The sequence below is a fragment of the Phasianus colchicus genome, chromosome 3 (assembly GCF_987193195.1).
Source record: "Phasianus colchicus chromosome 3, bPhaCol1.hap1.1, whole genome shotgun sequence".
NCBI classification, from domain to species: domain Eukaryota; kingdom Metazoa; phylum Chordata; class Aves; order Galliformes; family Phasianidae; genus Phasianus; species Phasianus colchicus.
The window spans coordinates 7,810,567-7,825,848 of NC_143438.1; the positions used below are offsets into that span (position 1 = coordinate 7,810,567).

The 15,282-nt window shown below is 42.8% G+C and overlaps 1 protein-coding gene across 8 annotated transcripts in view; it reads left to right on the plus strand.

Moving 5' to 3' along the window:
* The first annotated feature begins 1,384 nt into the window (after positions 1-1,384).
* Positions 1,385-15,282, plus strand: part of KIF13A (kinesin family member 13A) — a 123,873-nt gene continuing 109,975 nt past the window's right edge. For 5 of the 8 annotated variants that reach the window (XM_090136882.1, XM_090136883.1, XM_090136877.1 and 2 more), the window contains exons 1-2: positions 1,385-1,841; positions 1,924-2,014. In XM_090136882.1, the coding sequence (XP_089993008.1) occupies positions 1,787-1,841; positions 1,924-2,014 (146 nt within the window). In that variant the 5' untranslated portion in view covers positions 1,385-1,786. Of the gene's footprint in view, positions 1,842-1,923; positions 2,015-15,282 lie in introns of those variants that run through there. The other 3 variants (XM_090136879.1, XM_090136884.1, XM_090136880.1) reach the window with 2 other exon arrangements.

Genomic DNA, 15,282 nt, shown 5'->3' on the forward strand with positions numbered 1-15,282 from the left:
AATAGAGATAGAAGGGATTATTCTCCCTCCCATCTGTTGGATGCTGTCTCCTTCCCAATAACATCTAAGTTTTGCAGAACTCAGTTTCTGTAGAGCCATTCCAGACCTTATGCTACATCTTGAGCCAGCGCCTCCTTTCTTCTGGGTTCTTATAGCATACAGCCATGTACAGGATGCCTCATTTCAACACCTTTCCCAGCTGAACCACATACTTACGATGCATTTCATAACAAACTTAATTCCAGATGTCTACTTCCACAAGCAAGAAATCGGTGCATGCCAGCTTCTGCTAGTGATGTTCTCCAGGCAGCTGGCTCTATTTGGTAAAGTCTCTCACCATGCTGAGTGCTTGTCTCATATTTCCTTTCAGCATTCCTGTGACCAGCGGCCATTCAGAGGCAGCAGGACAGGCATTCAAGCTCTTCTGAGCTGCTTTGTAAAGCTCATCCGGCTGGTGTGGTGTGCCTTCGCAGCAGCATCAGTCATTTTTTACCCCTTTTTGAAAGGTCTGCTGTTTCTCAGTGCAGCTATCCGTCTATCTATCATGTTTTGTTTAGCCCATTCTCCTTGCGGTAGTTTAGCCCCAGAGCAGACGGATTTTAGCCTGTCTTCAGTAAGCAAAACGATGCAGATATCACTGGTTTTGCAACTTGGATCCCTGCCGTTTAGTTGCACTAGAAAATAGGGATTGAAGCGCTGGAAAATATTTTGCTGAAGCTAGGGAAACACTTCAGGCAAAAAACAAAAAAAAAAAAACACACACACAGAAAAAAAAACAGGCTTTAACAAGACACTTAAAATAAAAGCTCTCCTGAGATCATAAGCCTGCTGCAGTTTATCTCAACAGCTTTCCTGGCTTATCCATTGAAAGTGAAGCCATCCTGGGAGCGCCGGTAACAGGCATTGCTGTTTGTAACGCTTTTCCCTGATGTGAGCGGACAGGGCGGGGAGGGACACAACTCCCTCCCGCCGTATTTGGGCAGGCACTCGGGAAAATCCGCCGGTCTGGAGAAGCAGCAGATTTGGCACTTGACAGATTTTGAATTCGAGCACGGTGCGCCTTTTGCTCAAGAATTCCCTGCAGGCTCCGGGTTGCTGTTGCCCAAATACCACACAAGGGGCAGCACGCGTCTTCACCAAGCACAGCTATGAGCCACAGCGCGGGGGATCGCGCAGACCACCTCATCTCGCCCTCATAAAGATAAAAAAATAAAGGACAGCGCTCTGGGCGCTGCGCCTTTTAACGGCTGCGGGATGGCGGCACCGCCCCGCCTGCCAGCGTCACGTGCCGGGCGGGCAGCGTGAGGGCGAGGCGCAACGCCCGGCTTCCCGTCCCTCCCTGCGCATGCGCCGCTCCTCCCTTTATTTCGCCGCGGCGGGGCGCTGCTCGGCCTTTTCTCCGCCCGCGCACCTTCCTTCGGCGGCGGCCTGAGGGGAGGCGTGGTAGCTCCGCTTCCCGTGCCGAAGGCGCTCGGCTTTTTCCGATGTTGCTCGGCGCCTCCCCGCCGCGCTCGCGGCGGAAGATGGCGGCCGGGATTGGCGGGGCGGCGGCGGCAGTTATGCAAACGATGCCGTCGGCAGGCAGCGCCAGAGCCGGCTGAGCGGGGAGGCGACTGGGGCTGCGCCGCCGCCCGCCCTCCGCCTCCCTCTCCTCCTCCTCCTCCTCCTCCTCCTCCTCCTTCTCCTTCTCCCCGGCCCCCGCCTCGCCCCGGCCCGGCATGGACGTTGGCGCTGCGCGGTGCCGCTGAGCGGGGCCGCCCGGCGCAGACGGGGGGGGTGGGAAAAGATGTCGGACACCAAGGTGAAAGTGGCCGTCAGGGTCCGGCCCATGAACAGGAGAGGTAAGCGGGGACCCGAGCGGGTGCGGGGAGAGGGGAGCCAGCCCGCCCGCCGGCTGCAGCCCCGTGCCGCCTCTCCTTGCAGAGCTGGAGCTGAACACCAAGTGCGTGGTGGAGATGGAGGGCAACCAGACCGTGCTGCACCCGCCGCCTTCCAACAGCAAGCAGGGCGAAAGGTAAACCCCACCGCCGGGGGGGTTGGGGAAGGCGGCGGGCAGCGCGGTGTCCGGGAGGGGGGCGGCGACGGGAGCGGGCGGTGAGGAGATGGGCTGGGAAACAGCCTGCGAGAACGAGAGAAAATAATCCCGAAATCTGGCGTGTGTAGTCGTGATGCCCCGCTAAAGAATACCCCTGGAAGCAATCCAGAAATACCAATGCACCAGACTGTAAAAATAGATCGGAACAGGAAAAGATTTCTTTCCTTTGAGGGAGCGTGGGGAGGTGCGGCGGAGCGGTGCTGGTGTGCGCTTATCTCTTGGGTTACCTGTTGACAACCCTGCTTGGTTGAGCTGTTAAATATTTGTGATGCCGTGGAGCGTGGGTTCGTTTTCATGGCTGTAGAGGTGTGTGTTCGTCTGAACAAATCCTTCCTGTTCGAGATTTCATTAAGAATATATTTGAGTTTGGAATAGCTATGAAGAAACTAGTATGAGTCTATATATATACATTTTTTTTTTTTTTGTTCGTTCAAAGGCAATGTTTCAGTAGTTTTCCAGCAGAAAAGATCTTGGGCAACAAAGAACTTGAAGGTCCAGATATGAAGGCCCCCCTCACATGAATCTGAATACAGGAATATAGCTGTGCTCGTGCCGGTTCAACTGAAATCCAATTGGTGTAGTTCTTAGGATCATCGTTATAGCTAATGTGTTGGTCTTGAAAGAGCTGTGCTTGTTTCCCAGCTCTTTTCAAAGATCTTTGTGTGATCCCCACAAAATGGGGATCTTGGATTTCTTGAGACTGTTTTGGAAGGTGTGTTTTTGTAATTGATTATTGAGCTGTGTGCGTGTTGTCTGTCACAACACTGCTACAGTCAAATCCAATCCACTCACTTTAAAGAGTTAATACTATTCTTACAGGTATAAAGCATGAAATACAAATAAAGTTTAAAAAAGCAATGATAGAATCCGAGTTTAAAAATCATTATTTTGATGATCTAAGGAGCTTAAGAACCAGCTGGTTTAATGTAGAGACTGTTAATTGTGAATTTTGCTTGTTGTGCAGCTGGCTTCAGGTATTCATTGACTCATTTGAAAGCTTGTGCGTGTCTTGTGTTGATCTGCCTGGGAGAAGAGAAGGCTCTGGGGGGGGCCTTATAGTGGCCTTCCAGTACCTGAAGGAGGCTACTGGGGAGGGACTTTTATAAGGGCAGTAGCAACAGGATGACAAGAAGTGGTTCTAAGTAGGAAGAGGTCAAATTTAGACTAGATATTAGGGAGAAATTCTTTACTGTGAAGGTAAGACACTGTGAAGGTGAGACACTGGAACAGGTCGCCTAGTGAGGTTGTGGATGCCTCCTCCCTTGCATTGAAGGCCAGGCTGGATGGGGCTATGAGCAACTTGGTCTAGTGGGAAGTGTCCCTGCCTACAGCAGGGGGTTGGAACTATATGATCTTAAAGGTCTCTTCCAACCCAAACCATTTGATGAATGCCTGTAATAGATGTAAGTTCTTTTTACCTGATCTGAGCTGGCTTCTGGTTGTGTCAAGATGTTATGGATACACTGTGACACTTGTGTGGCATCTCATTATCAATAGGTATGCTGGCAGGCCTGCTGCTGGTCCAGGACTTGGCTGGCTGCTAAACATTTGACTTGTGTGTTGGAAGGAAGCAGCTTCCTGACTTGAGAAGACTGGAAATGCCAGTGCTCAGAAGTAACTCACTGGTGCAAAAATATGGTTTGGGTACCTTCTAAATGGCAGGTATTGTGGCTAGGCTGTGATGCCTTGTGAAAATCCTTACCTTTTTTTCAGTTTTAAACTGTTCATTTCTGATAAGGAATTTAATTCCCATGTTGAAGAAAGAATCCCATTCTTCTTCCATGTGTACCCAAATAAAATGTCTATATAGGCTGACTCTGAATTGCTGAGTAGTGTTGCTTGTACTTGGATGGATGCCTTGGCAGGGTTAGAGATGTCAAATGGATTTTTGGTTTTCTTTGTGTAGCTTGTTTTTACATAGCTCAACTGGATTTATTTCTTTCAGAGTAACTGTGTCATTGCAGAAATCATTTCCCTTGTTTGAGTGATCATTGTGCTGGATTGCATGATTTTAATATTCTGTTTGGTGTTAACTTTTTACTTTTTATATGGATTTTTTTTTTTTTTGAGGAATAGAAATACAAGCTTGTACTGTACTGTGCTTTGGAATTAGAAAAAAATGGTCTTCTGAACAAAACTTGGTTTCCAGGGCTGCTTTTCTTAGTTGAGCTGAAGCTGAGAAACTATAGTTTGGGGGCTGGGTGAAGGAGGGTGGAAGTAAGGACCCTGCTCTTTGTTTGCTTTGTTCTGTTTTCCCAGTTGTCATTTTAAATGTATTGACAGAATTTTCTAAAGCAAATTAAGATTCATGATTATAATAGATGTTCTTCCAAAAGCAAGTTAAGGAATATCAGATTTAAGTAGTTCTGCCTATTCTGTAGGGAGTTCTTGAGTTAAATCTAAATTCAGATGCATGCTGTTAATTGATATCTACAACTTATTAAGGATACTTCTGAAGGATTTCAGATGGGAAAACTACAATTGTTTTGCAAGTGGTGAGAAAAGCCTAAAATCCAAGACTGCCGTCATCTGTCCAACTTTCACTGTGTGTCAGTTGTAAAGCTGTAACTTTGAACCATCAGTGGGTTCTGACTCCTTTTCCTAGATCATGCAGCATGTCTCCCTTAACAAACACAGCTACAAGATAGTAATTGTTACTAAACATTTTGTCCCTTTTGTAAGCAGCGGGCCTTTCATTCTGTGCTAATAGCTTTCTAAACTAACAAAGAAGGAAAAACAAAACATGGTAAACCTGACAGTCTGAGTCTGAAAGACGCACAAACATCTTTACTGACTGTAGGAATAGCAGGCAGAGTTCAGAAAGTTTTCATTAGCAGATTTCAGGTGTATTCACTGTTGCTAGCAAAGATTTGTGCCTTTAGCCTTTGCTTTACTGTTATTAATAGCAGTACTTTCCTTTGTCTGCCTTAAAGGTATTCCTATGGTGTAACCTATTCAGTCTTCCATCTGTTTTCTCCCTCAAATGGGTTATGTTTCAAAAGTTTGTCCTCTGTCAATGGTATAACTGTTTGTATTTGGTTGGCAATATAAAGTGTACATTATTGAAACATAACTATGAAATATGTTACAGCATTGGGTTAGACAGGCTTTCAAAATATCTCAAGGATTGTATTTTTTGTACTGGAAATACAAAACCACAGTCTGGGTTACTGAAGGTTTTCATTCATGTTAGAGGCAATGTTTTTTTAGTACTGTCAAAATGTTTTAGTATTGTTTTTTAGCAGAACAAACGAGGTTTTACTGTTGCCACCTCTGCTTTTGCTTGTTATGGTAGGCTTTCCTCCAACCTTACCTTTCAGCTATGCTTTTTTAACACTGGGTCTGAAAAGTTTATTTTGATTCCCTGACAACAGTTCATGGCATACTTCTTGTTAGTAAACAAAATATTTGGCTTGACAGAAATAAATGGTGAGCTATGGAGACAGAACTGAGATACCGTTTTGACTGAACAAAAAGAAAAACACCAAAAACATCTGTTGGGCAATTTATTTCATCAAAGCACAGTACCCTTCTGCAGACTTTGCTTTATAAAAGATCTTGAGTCAGAAAATGAGAAATCAGATTATGTGACTGATTGTAAAATTATCACTTTCCTCTGAAGTCATCTTCCTTGTCTGGCATAATTATTTTCTGTTTTAGAACTTGTTTGCTGTCTGCTATCATCATCAATTTGATAACAGACAAATAGGAACAAGGCTGAGTTCTACTTAAGTAAAACTCTTTTTGTGTCTTAAATCACTCGGATTTGCTGAATTTGTTTGGTTTTCTTTGCTTTATTAAGCTTAACTCTTTAGTAGTACAAATAGCTAGGGACAGGCGTATGCATAGGGTCTGTCTGGTTTTTGTAGGCCAGGAGACTTCAAAGATGAAAATCTGAACCACGGATTTAATCGCTAGGTATCTTGTCCTAAAACTTTTTTCTTAAAAACAGTTTTCTCTGAGGTAGGGAGGTGACAACATGATTTTGGGATGGTCTTATTTTTAGTAGAGAGTCCTTCATGTGGTCACGGTGGTACTTCGTGTGTGTGTATTGCTTTAAATAGCATCAAAAATGACAGAATAGCACTACTGTAGGGAGGGAATGGAACTTGTGGAAGCTGAGATAAGACAGCTAATAATTTCCGCATCTGAAGGAGTGATCAGTAAATTTATGACTTTGATGTGTATGCTATGGATTTTCACCTGAGGTAAATGAGAAAATAACAGCAGGCAGCACCTTCATCTGTCTACAGGAAACTGTAAAGGCAATCTGACTTTGACCCCTTCTGTTAGCTTCCTGGTAGACGTTGGTGTTCAGGATGTGAGCTGTTAGCTTTGAATCTTTATGGAAGAGGTGTGTTAATTATAAAATGTATGACTGGAAAAGGACATTTCAGAACCATTTTTTAATTGCTTTCATTCATTTATGCTTCAGCTGGAATACTAGATTGCAGTTCCATAAAATCACCATTTTAACACTTCTGTCTCAAATTACCATGTGTTAAATTCCAGTATTTTGGATTATGAATTTGTGACCTGGTTCTTTGTTCTTTCTAACATAGCCTGAGCCGTGGTTAAATAGAATACCTGTTATTTTACAGTACTCGCAGAATCCAGGCAGCTGTCAGGCAGGACCTTGTGCTCTGGTCTTTTAGTGGCATTGCTAGAGGAAACTACCAATTGCAATGTTGGAATTGTGGGCAACTAGTAGAACTTAGCTGGCAGTATTTTAGAACAGGAATCAAGTCTTTGAAGGGAAGGAAAGCTATTTTTGATGATACCATGCTTAGGCAGCCTTTATTTTGTAGACATTCTCTGCTTTTGGATTACTGAGTATTGTTTTCAAGTATAACTGAGCAGAGAACAATAAAATGAGGTTCTGCTTTGAACACACATGCATTTTTTTATGTTAGAAATGCCCACATAATAGAATGTGAGAAGATCTCTTAAAGAGATTAGCAGGCCTTTTAGGCACACGTAGCTTCTTTGTTTAGAAGGGGAAGGTATGTGTGCATTTGCTTATTGTAGCCAGATGTGTTGAGATTTGGATTACTATTCAATACACCTTGAACATGTTGCTTATCAAAATGAATAATGAATTTAGAAAATGAGCAGCTCTTTTAGAGTTGAGTGATGTTTGTGCTTTTCTTTGGGGAGATTGGTACTAAAAGAAAAGCTTTTCTTTCACCTCGTTTGCCCCCCTGGTATAAGTTATAGAGACAGTTTTCTTCTCTTTGAAACCAAGATTACCTTTGCTTGGTGTATCTAGTAGGTTTATTAAATATGTATATGGGAAAATTTCAAATTTTTCGATTGCAATAGTTGCCAATGTTAAATGAGATCTGTACTGTAGTGACACTGGATCTAAAATACTTCAGCAGGTGCAGGAGAAAGTCCCTGTTCCATGGAACTTCAGCCCAAAGACATGCAGTGCACAGAACTTCTGTTCAGCACAGACCTATGGACTGCATGGCCCTGGGCTGCCAGTCTTTGTGCAAATTCTTGGTGATAAAATAAATTCCTTCTTTGTCTCAGGCCTGCAACGCAGCATGCGCAGGCAGGCATCTGGTATTCAGGGAGTCATCGTGTGGTACTTGCAGTAATGAGATTAGAGCTAAATCTTTGGGCTGCCAAAAGTACTAGTTGCTGTTGTGGTTGAGACATTAGCAAACTTGAAGGCCTTTATCCCTCTGAGGCTGAGTGCAAACTGAGTAGCAGTAGGGGTGGCCCGACTGTGCTGCTGCTGTCCCCTGCATGGGAGGGCTGAGCCTAGTGGTGGAAAAGTCATAGGGTGTCTTTGCTTAGCTGGCCTGCTTTGAATCTATTAATGGAAGCAATTGCTGCCTACTGTAGTGAAATGCCAGCTGCTGCGGCAGTGCTGTGCAGATACTGTTGCTTAATTGTGTAATTCCTTGTATTTTGGTTAACAGCTGCAGAGTGTGACATAGGCTCTATGGAAGTGTGGAAGCGTTGGCTGCAGACAGAGAATTGTATGTGTTCAATAAGCACAGCATATGAAGAGAGCTGCTACTGAGTATCTATTTTGGCCACAGGAGTTGGTAGCAAGTTAACTTGAGATCTGAAGCACCACAGTAACTGGAGCAGTCACAGTGCTGCCTAGAAGTAGTGCTGTGTTTCTTTTCTCAAGAGAGTTGAGAATGCCTGTAAGCTTGTTTAGTCAGCATATGACTTACGTTGATATAAAGTTGATCATCAGAGCTTGAAGTCTGCTGTAGCTTGAGCTTTGTGTGCAACGTCTTCATGATCCTTCTGTGTCACACAGTGGGTAATGACTGGAAGCGGAGGTAGCAGGTTGGCATGTTAACAAGCAGGTTGAAAATCAGAAAAATATGCTGACAGGAGTTACAAATCAACTATACAAGCTCAAGGTATCTGTGCTGGTGAAGAGTAGGAGTTAGATGAGCTATTTCCAATAGCATGGGAGGGTGTCCCATTATTTCATCTCCCATTCTTTGTAGAACAATGAGCGTATGCATTTCTGAAGCTGTTGTGCTTGATTGGTATTAATTAGCCTCTGCAGTTCTGGTTTTATTTTAAACTCAACTATCAAAAATATTTTTTCTGAAGGAGGTAACCCTCATAATCTAATGAAATTCGTAACTGTCTCCTGTACTAATAAATTCCTTAGTCATCAGCCTCAACTTTTAATTTGGCATTGTGTTCTGTTCTAAACAGACATCCTTAAACACGTATGCGCCTATTAAAGATCACCCTGTAGTAACTTTTGTTCTCAATGAAGTAGTATTTACCTCAACCATTCTTTTGGCAGATTAAGCCATGAATATATTTTGCAGCTTATGTACTGGACCTTGTTTAGAGGCACATCAATTCAGCAGCGGAAAGGCTTCTGAAACATTTGTGTGCTTGTGTTAATTGTATAGCAAACTTCCCAGTTAAGCCTCTGTTGTATCTTCAGCTTCAATATTATTGTTCACTGGCACAGGGTAGGTGCTTGTGGGCTCTGTTCATGTTCAGTAGCAGCATGGCTAGGAAGCTTGTGCTGGCTTATGCTGAGGTTTGTGGCGTCACTGCATCTTCTTTTTGCAGTTTGTGTATTCCAAGAATTCTAAGTATTTTGTAAATGTGAATCAAAGCAGCTGCTGTGGCTGGAATGGCGTGCTTATCCATGAGTGCATTTACAAGGATATTGATATGTTAAAAATAGATTGTGAGCTTGATAAAAAGTGTAGTGTGCTATTGTCTAAATAATAGCCTTTGTTTTACAAATAGCTTACTGAATCTATTGATGTTTAGTACTTTTTCCGTTAAATTTATCTTAAGGAACATTTTAGATTTGCAAATAAAATGGAAAAAAATGATTGGTTGTGATGATGGAAGGGAAAGTTTGTCTGCAAAATGAATGCATTTATACAGTGACCAGCATTCCTTGCTGTGTAACTTTTAATACTTGTTTTGTTGAATTGTTGTTTCAAATACGATTTGACTTTGTGATTCATAAGCTCAGGCTTGTTTTACAGTAGATGAACTTTTGCTGAAGACAACTCAGTGGAGTGTTCTGTTGCAACTGGTGGAAGCTTTCTACTGGTGAAGCTGCTGTATGGCCCTCAGTGTTGGTACCTCTTGGTGTGAATCATTTATACATACAATGTGATGCAGGTTTGCAGAACTTCCGACTTATGTTGGCTCAGTCGTGCCACCTTCCCAAATCATGCAAATCCTAAGCATTTCAATATTTTTTCCTCTGCCATGCCTGTTGTCCTTCCTTATTTTGAAATGTTTCTGAATTTCCTTTAGACTTGGCATTTGTTTTCAGAGAGTTTCATCCAATGAAGTCAGGCTGGAACAAAAACCGTTGTGTTGGGAAAATAACACTTCTGTTTCTGACGCATGCAACTCAAGAGCTTAATATATTGCTCATGTGTCCTCTGAACGCTCAGCAAGCAGTAGCTGTGTTTGATTACTTTGCACTTATGGAGTGGGGTAAGAGCAGAGAGCATCTGCTGTTTCCTGCACAGTGCTGCTCTGTGTTGGTGTTTCTGAAGGCTCTGTCAGAAGTGTATTGTGCAGCTGGTTTTCAGGTTTTGCCATTTCACAGCTTGTTATTATTGTGACCACAGTGGCTGTGCTATTCTGGAAGAAATGGTCTGGGAACTATCTGGCATTTTCTGTAGAGCTCGTTAAACTTAAGGAGAATTTGGAATAGTTCTTATTCTTCTGGTGTAAGCAAGCCTTGTTGCTGCTGAACCTGCATTCTTGATTGGAGTGCCCTTGAGAAATGCAGCTTCAGTGTGGGCACAGAAATGGACACGTTAGGAAGTGCAAAAGATGGCTTCCTGAGTGAATTGTCTTCTGTCATGTCAGCAGCTAGGGAAAGGCTATTTGGGGACTAGGGCTGGAAGGCTAATGGAAGGTGTAGAATGAGATGCAGTACTACCAATCTCCTCAAAGAATGTTTTGGGGGATCTGGGAGAACCAACAACAGAAAATCCCATAAGCTTTCTTCCTCACTGCTGAAAATGTCTATGAGAAACTGGCATTTCTGTGAGGAAATGCTGCATTCTTCAGAGAATCGCAGAATGGCCCAGGTTGGAAGGGACCTCAAGGATCATGAATCTCCAACCTCCCTGCCACATGCAGGGCCACCAACCTCCTCATTTAATGCTAGACCAGGCTGCCCAGGGCCCCATCCAACCTGGCCTTGAACACCTCCAGGGATGGGGCATCCACAACCTCTCTGGGCAGCTGTTCCAGCACCTCACCACTCTCATAGTAAAGAACTTCCCCCTGGCATCCAACCTAAATCTTCCCTTCTTCAACTTAAAACCCTTTCTCCTTGTTCTGCTGTTATCTACCCTTTCAAAGGGTTGATTCTTCATGTGTGTTCTGGTTGAGATCCAAGATGAAAACCAAAAGGGAAAAGCTGTTGTGGTAAACAGATCATTGAAGACTAGACAGAGCTTACCATGCACTGTGCTTTTGAAGATCATCCAAGTCCTTTGCGTTTTTGAGATATTTATAACACTTCCATGTTGTATTCCTGGTTTTCAGTATATAATTGTAACTTTTCAACAGTCATTTTATTTACAGTTTATGATATTGAATGTCAGTCGTTACTCAATCTGCAGAAATTGATTAGGGAGTAACATATGTCCATCAGTAAAACAGTGACAGCGCTTTGAAAATGTGTCATTCAAAAAGGATGCAGCTCTCCTTCAATGGAACAGTGTCTTCAATTTTTAATCAATTCAGTAGGTGTTCAGTTCCTCCCAGCTCCATGTCTTGATTTCCCTCTTGCTGTCAGAAGCTCTGTGTTGAAGGAAACGAATGTCTGACTTCTCCATGGTAAAAGCTGGATGTTAACTCATGCCAGTTCTGTTTTAAAATGCTCAGCAGGGCATGGAAGATGAGTGCTGAACCTAGATAGGCATCAGTGTAATCCCTTTTGTCTAACTATTGTTTAGGGTAGGCTGCATCCTCTAAAATAGCTTTTGGAGTTTCAGTTTTGCAGATGTGAATGTGGCAATGGGAAGGGGAGAATCTTTTTTTTCTTTTCAGAAAATGAAGATGTGCAAACTGTGCCCTTAGTATAATTTATCTTTAAGCTCACAGGTAGAATTGTGTATGCTACGCCGTGTTTCTTGAAACTTTATTTGAGGTTTCAGTGTCAGCTGGTTGTTACGGAATGACATCTTGTAACTTTGTGCTAGTTTAAGTGCAGAAGTGCAGACCCATGGTGTTTTGCTGGCCACATGCCCTCAGTGTTTTGCTATTCTGGTATGTTTTCTGAGCTATTTAATCTGTGTGCTCTGAGCCATGGTATTGGTTTCTATTTGAGAATTTATTGGGGGGGAAAAAAGGCAGAAACTTGTGGCCTGTATGCAGTGCACTTGGATGTTTTGAAAAGGCTCTTGTACTCCTGACTAATAGGTAAAATGAGTTTTATAAAAATTCCAGTTTGTTAGAAGTGGAATTATAAGTTCTTACAGTCTTTTCAAGGTAGCTCCACCTTCATGATGGGTCAAAAAAGGCACTTATAAAAGAAAGAAAATAGAAATGTCAGTGATAACATGCAGTACTTACATGGGAAAAGGGCACTGTCACCAATTTGGATTAAATTAGGAAGATGCAGGGTTTTTTCTTAAGTAGAAGGTATGTTGAAGATTCATTGTTAATGGAGGGGAAAGGATGTTGTGTGTGTTAATTGCTTTTCTCTGAGATCTAGATTGGGAAACTTATGACTTTTTTTAAAAACAGTTTTACTACTTTTTTTCCCCTCTCCCTATGTTTTTCCATGTGAAGCAGATCAGGTCTTTGCCATGGTGCTGTTAGAAACTAAAAGCCTTTGCATGGGACATTTGCCTTAGCTGCAGCTTCTCCTGTAGCTTATTGTTCTACTTTCATGCTGTCCTTTGTGGGTGTATGTTAAATAAACTGAACTGGTCTGGAGTTAATGGAGGCTGGTGGCCATGCTTGTGATGGGGGGGGTTGGAGATTCATGATCCTTGAGGTCCCTTCCAACCTGGGCCATTCTGTGATTGGTCATCAAAAAAACATGATTTCTAACCACTTTTTAAGTAAAACAGCTATTTGAGTGAAGAAATCTTTGCTGTATCCGTTTTACACTGAGAATTGCTGCTGGAAATTGAGTACTGCTGCTAACTTATTTAAAATATTAGTGATGTTCGAAGTGGGGAAAGCTGTGCTGGAAAATTCATGTGATAATTTTCATTTGAATAGTTTTGAATTTAATTCTGTTTGTCAAGCCTGAAATGTTTGCAATTTTACTGCACACTTTGGCCACTCACATCCTTCTCCCAATATTACTAACTGAAAACTGCAGTGCTTGGTAGTATTTGCCTTCTCAGATCACCAAGTACTGTAGTGCCTATCAGAGTCCAGAAACTTGTGAGAAGTTGCCTGAAAGGGTACACAGTGCTTCTAACTGACCTACTTATTCTGAATCTTCTTCCTTAAAATGACTACTTGTTCTCTTAAAAGAGCTTTTATGAACTTTCTGAGAGACCGTATGTATTTCTTTGTTTCTCCTGTGTGACTGTCTCCAGTGTGTGGGCTGATCTTTAGGAGGATGATTGAGGCTGTGGTTTGTTTAAACTAAAAGAAGAGAGATTTAGGTTAGATGTTACTCAGCATGGTGAGGCAGTGGCACAGCTGCCCAGAGAAGCTGGATGCCCCATCCTTGGGGTGTTCAAGGCCAGGTTGAATGGAACCTTAAGCAGCCTGAGCTGGTGGATGGCAGCCCTGATAAGCATCACAGGGCCTCAGCCTTGGTCTCCTGTGGCCTGATTGCACAAAACAAATATCAGGCAGCTGTGGGTGATGTCTGTCTGCTTCTGTTGAGTAAGGCTTTGGTAGCTGTCCCTCAAAACTTGGAACTGGGAGGCATTGGGAATGCTGGGAGTAGGAAAGCACAAAACAAAACACCGTGGACAGTGGGCCTCTGCTGCTGCTTTACTTCAGATGTGGTACACAGCACATGCTCAGGTAAGAAGGCTGGTGGTGATAATAGTGGTTTTTTAAAAATCTGAGTAAAGGCTGCACAGAGATGACTAACTTGTGGTGCAGCTTGTGTGTCTGGGTGTGTCTGCAGCACACTCCCTGCTGTGCACTCTGTTATCTGGGATTTTCCATTGTCACCCCTGTAGCAGGAGTAGCAGAGCTGACTGCAGGTCATAACTCACTGGAACTAGAAAAGATGAGTGATAACATTCTAAGTAGATTTTTAAGTACTTTAAAGCAGTCAAAACAATGTTTGACTACTTTTTAGTAGAGTGGGATGAAAATACATGGTTTAAATTAAGAATTTTTATTGACTTTACTAATTTTGCTAAATGCTAAATTTAAAGGATGAGGACTGGCAGTACCCAGGAAAGCATGAGACAGGAAGGAAAACATTTTCTCACTGTGAGCTCTGTGAAAGGGAACTTCCATTGGGTTACTACACTGCAAGATCACATGCTTGGTATCCCGATGCAGAAATCTAGATGGTGGTCCTTACCTGTCTCTGAGTAGATGCAGCATGGACCAAAGTGTACTGTAGTCTCTGGATTAGCATGCATCCAGCTGGGTCTGCTATCCAAGACTAACATATCAGCATTCAGGCCCTTTAAATATACTAAGCTAATCTTTACAGAAGACCTCATCACTTCTGTGCAGGCATATCCTTTATATAAGTTTCCTTTTCTCAGTTTGTATTTGATTTTGTCTACTTTTCATCATCTAGACTTACCTGCGTTCTCTGCATGCTCTTCAAGGCTATTATGTAAAGTGTTATCTCTAGAAATGATTGCATTTTAGCATTAAAAGATTGAGTGCTGTTAGCAAGTCCCAGGAGCATTGTGTTGCTTATTCTAAATTGGAAGCTTTGATTACCTCTAATCTTCTTTACTTGGTACAGCAGCATCTATGTGTTTCTTGTCTCAGCTATGCTTTCTGTGCTTCACTCCTTGACTATAACTTATACTGTAGTACTTGCTGACAGTGTTTTTCTCCTATTCTCAATTCCTCTGTATTTGTTTCTGTGCACTAATTACTCCTGTTCTGAGACATGTCAGGGCCGTCAGGTTGATTTTTATTGTAAGATGATGCAACACAGAGGCTGCATTTTTTATCTGCGGTATAAAGACAAATCTTATGAGGGCACTTTTTTCAACATGCAACTGTGTTTAGCACAACTGCTGCAGAATTGGAACTAAAATGTTCAGCTAGACCCCAGCAAATTTCTGCAGGATGAAGGAGATTCATGTTCTCAAATTCTCTCTCCCTTCCCCTGCAGTGCTCCTTTGCTCCCTGTATCCTGCCAGCACTGTGTGCAGGCTGAGGCTGTTATTCCTTTTGTACCTGGTCACATACATTGTTCAAGAATGAGCAGTTATCATATCTTTAAAATGCTTGAGCTGAGTATGAACTTGAGCTGTTCAGGTAAAACTCCACTGAAAATGCTGCATGTTAATTGGATGTGTTGTGTTTTAAATGATCTTCTGGTAGCAAAAGACAAGGAGAAGGCTCAGGTACTAACCTTTTTGGCCTCCATCTTCCCTAATAACTGCTTGCACAGAGCCCTCAAATGCTTGGTTTGGTAGGAGGGGATTGGGAAAGCACTGTTCCTCCCTCTGTAAGCAAGGATCAGGTTTGTGACCGCTGAGGAACATCAGTGTCTGGCAAGTCTGTGGGTCCTGATGGGATAT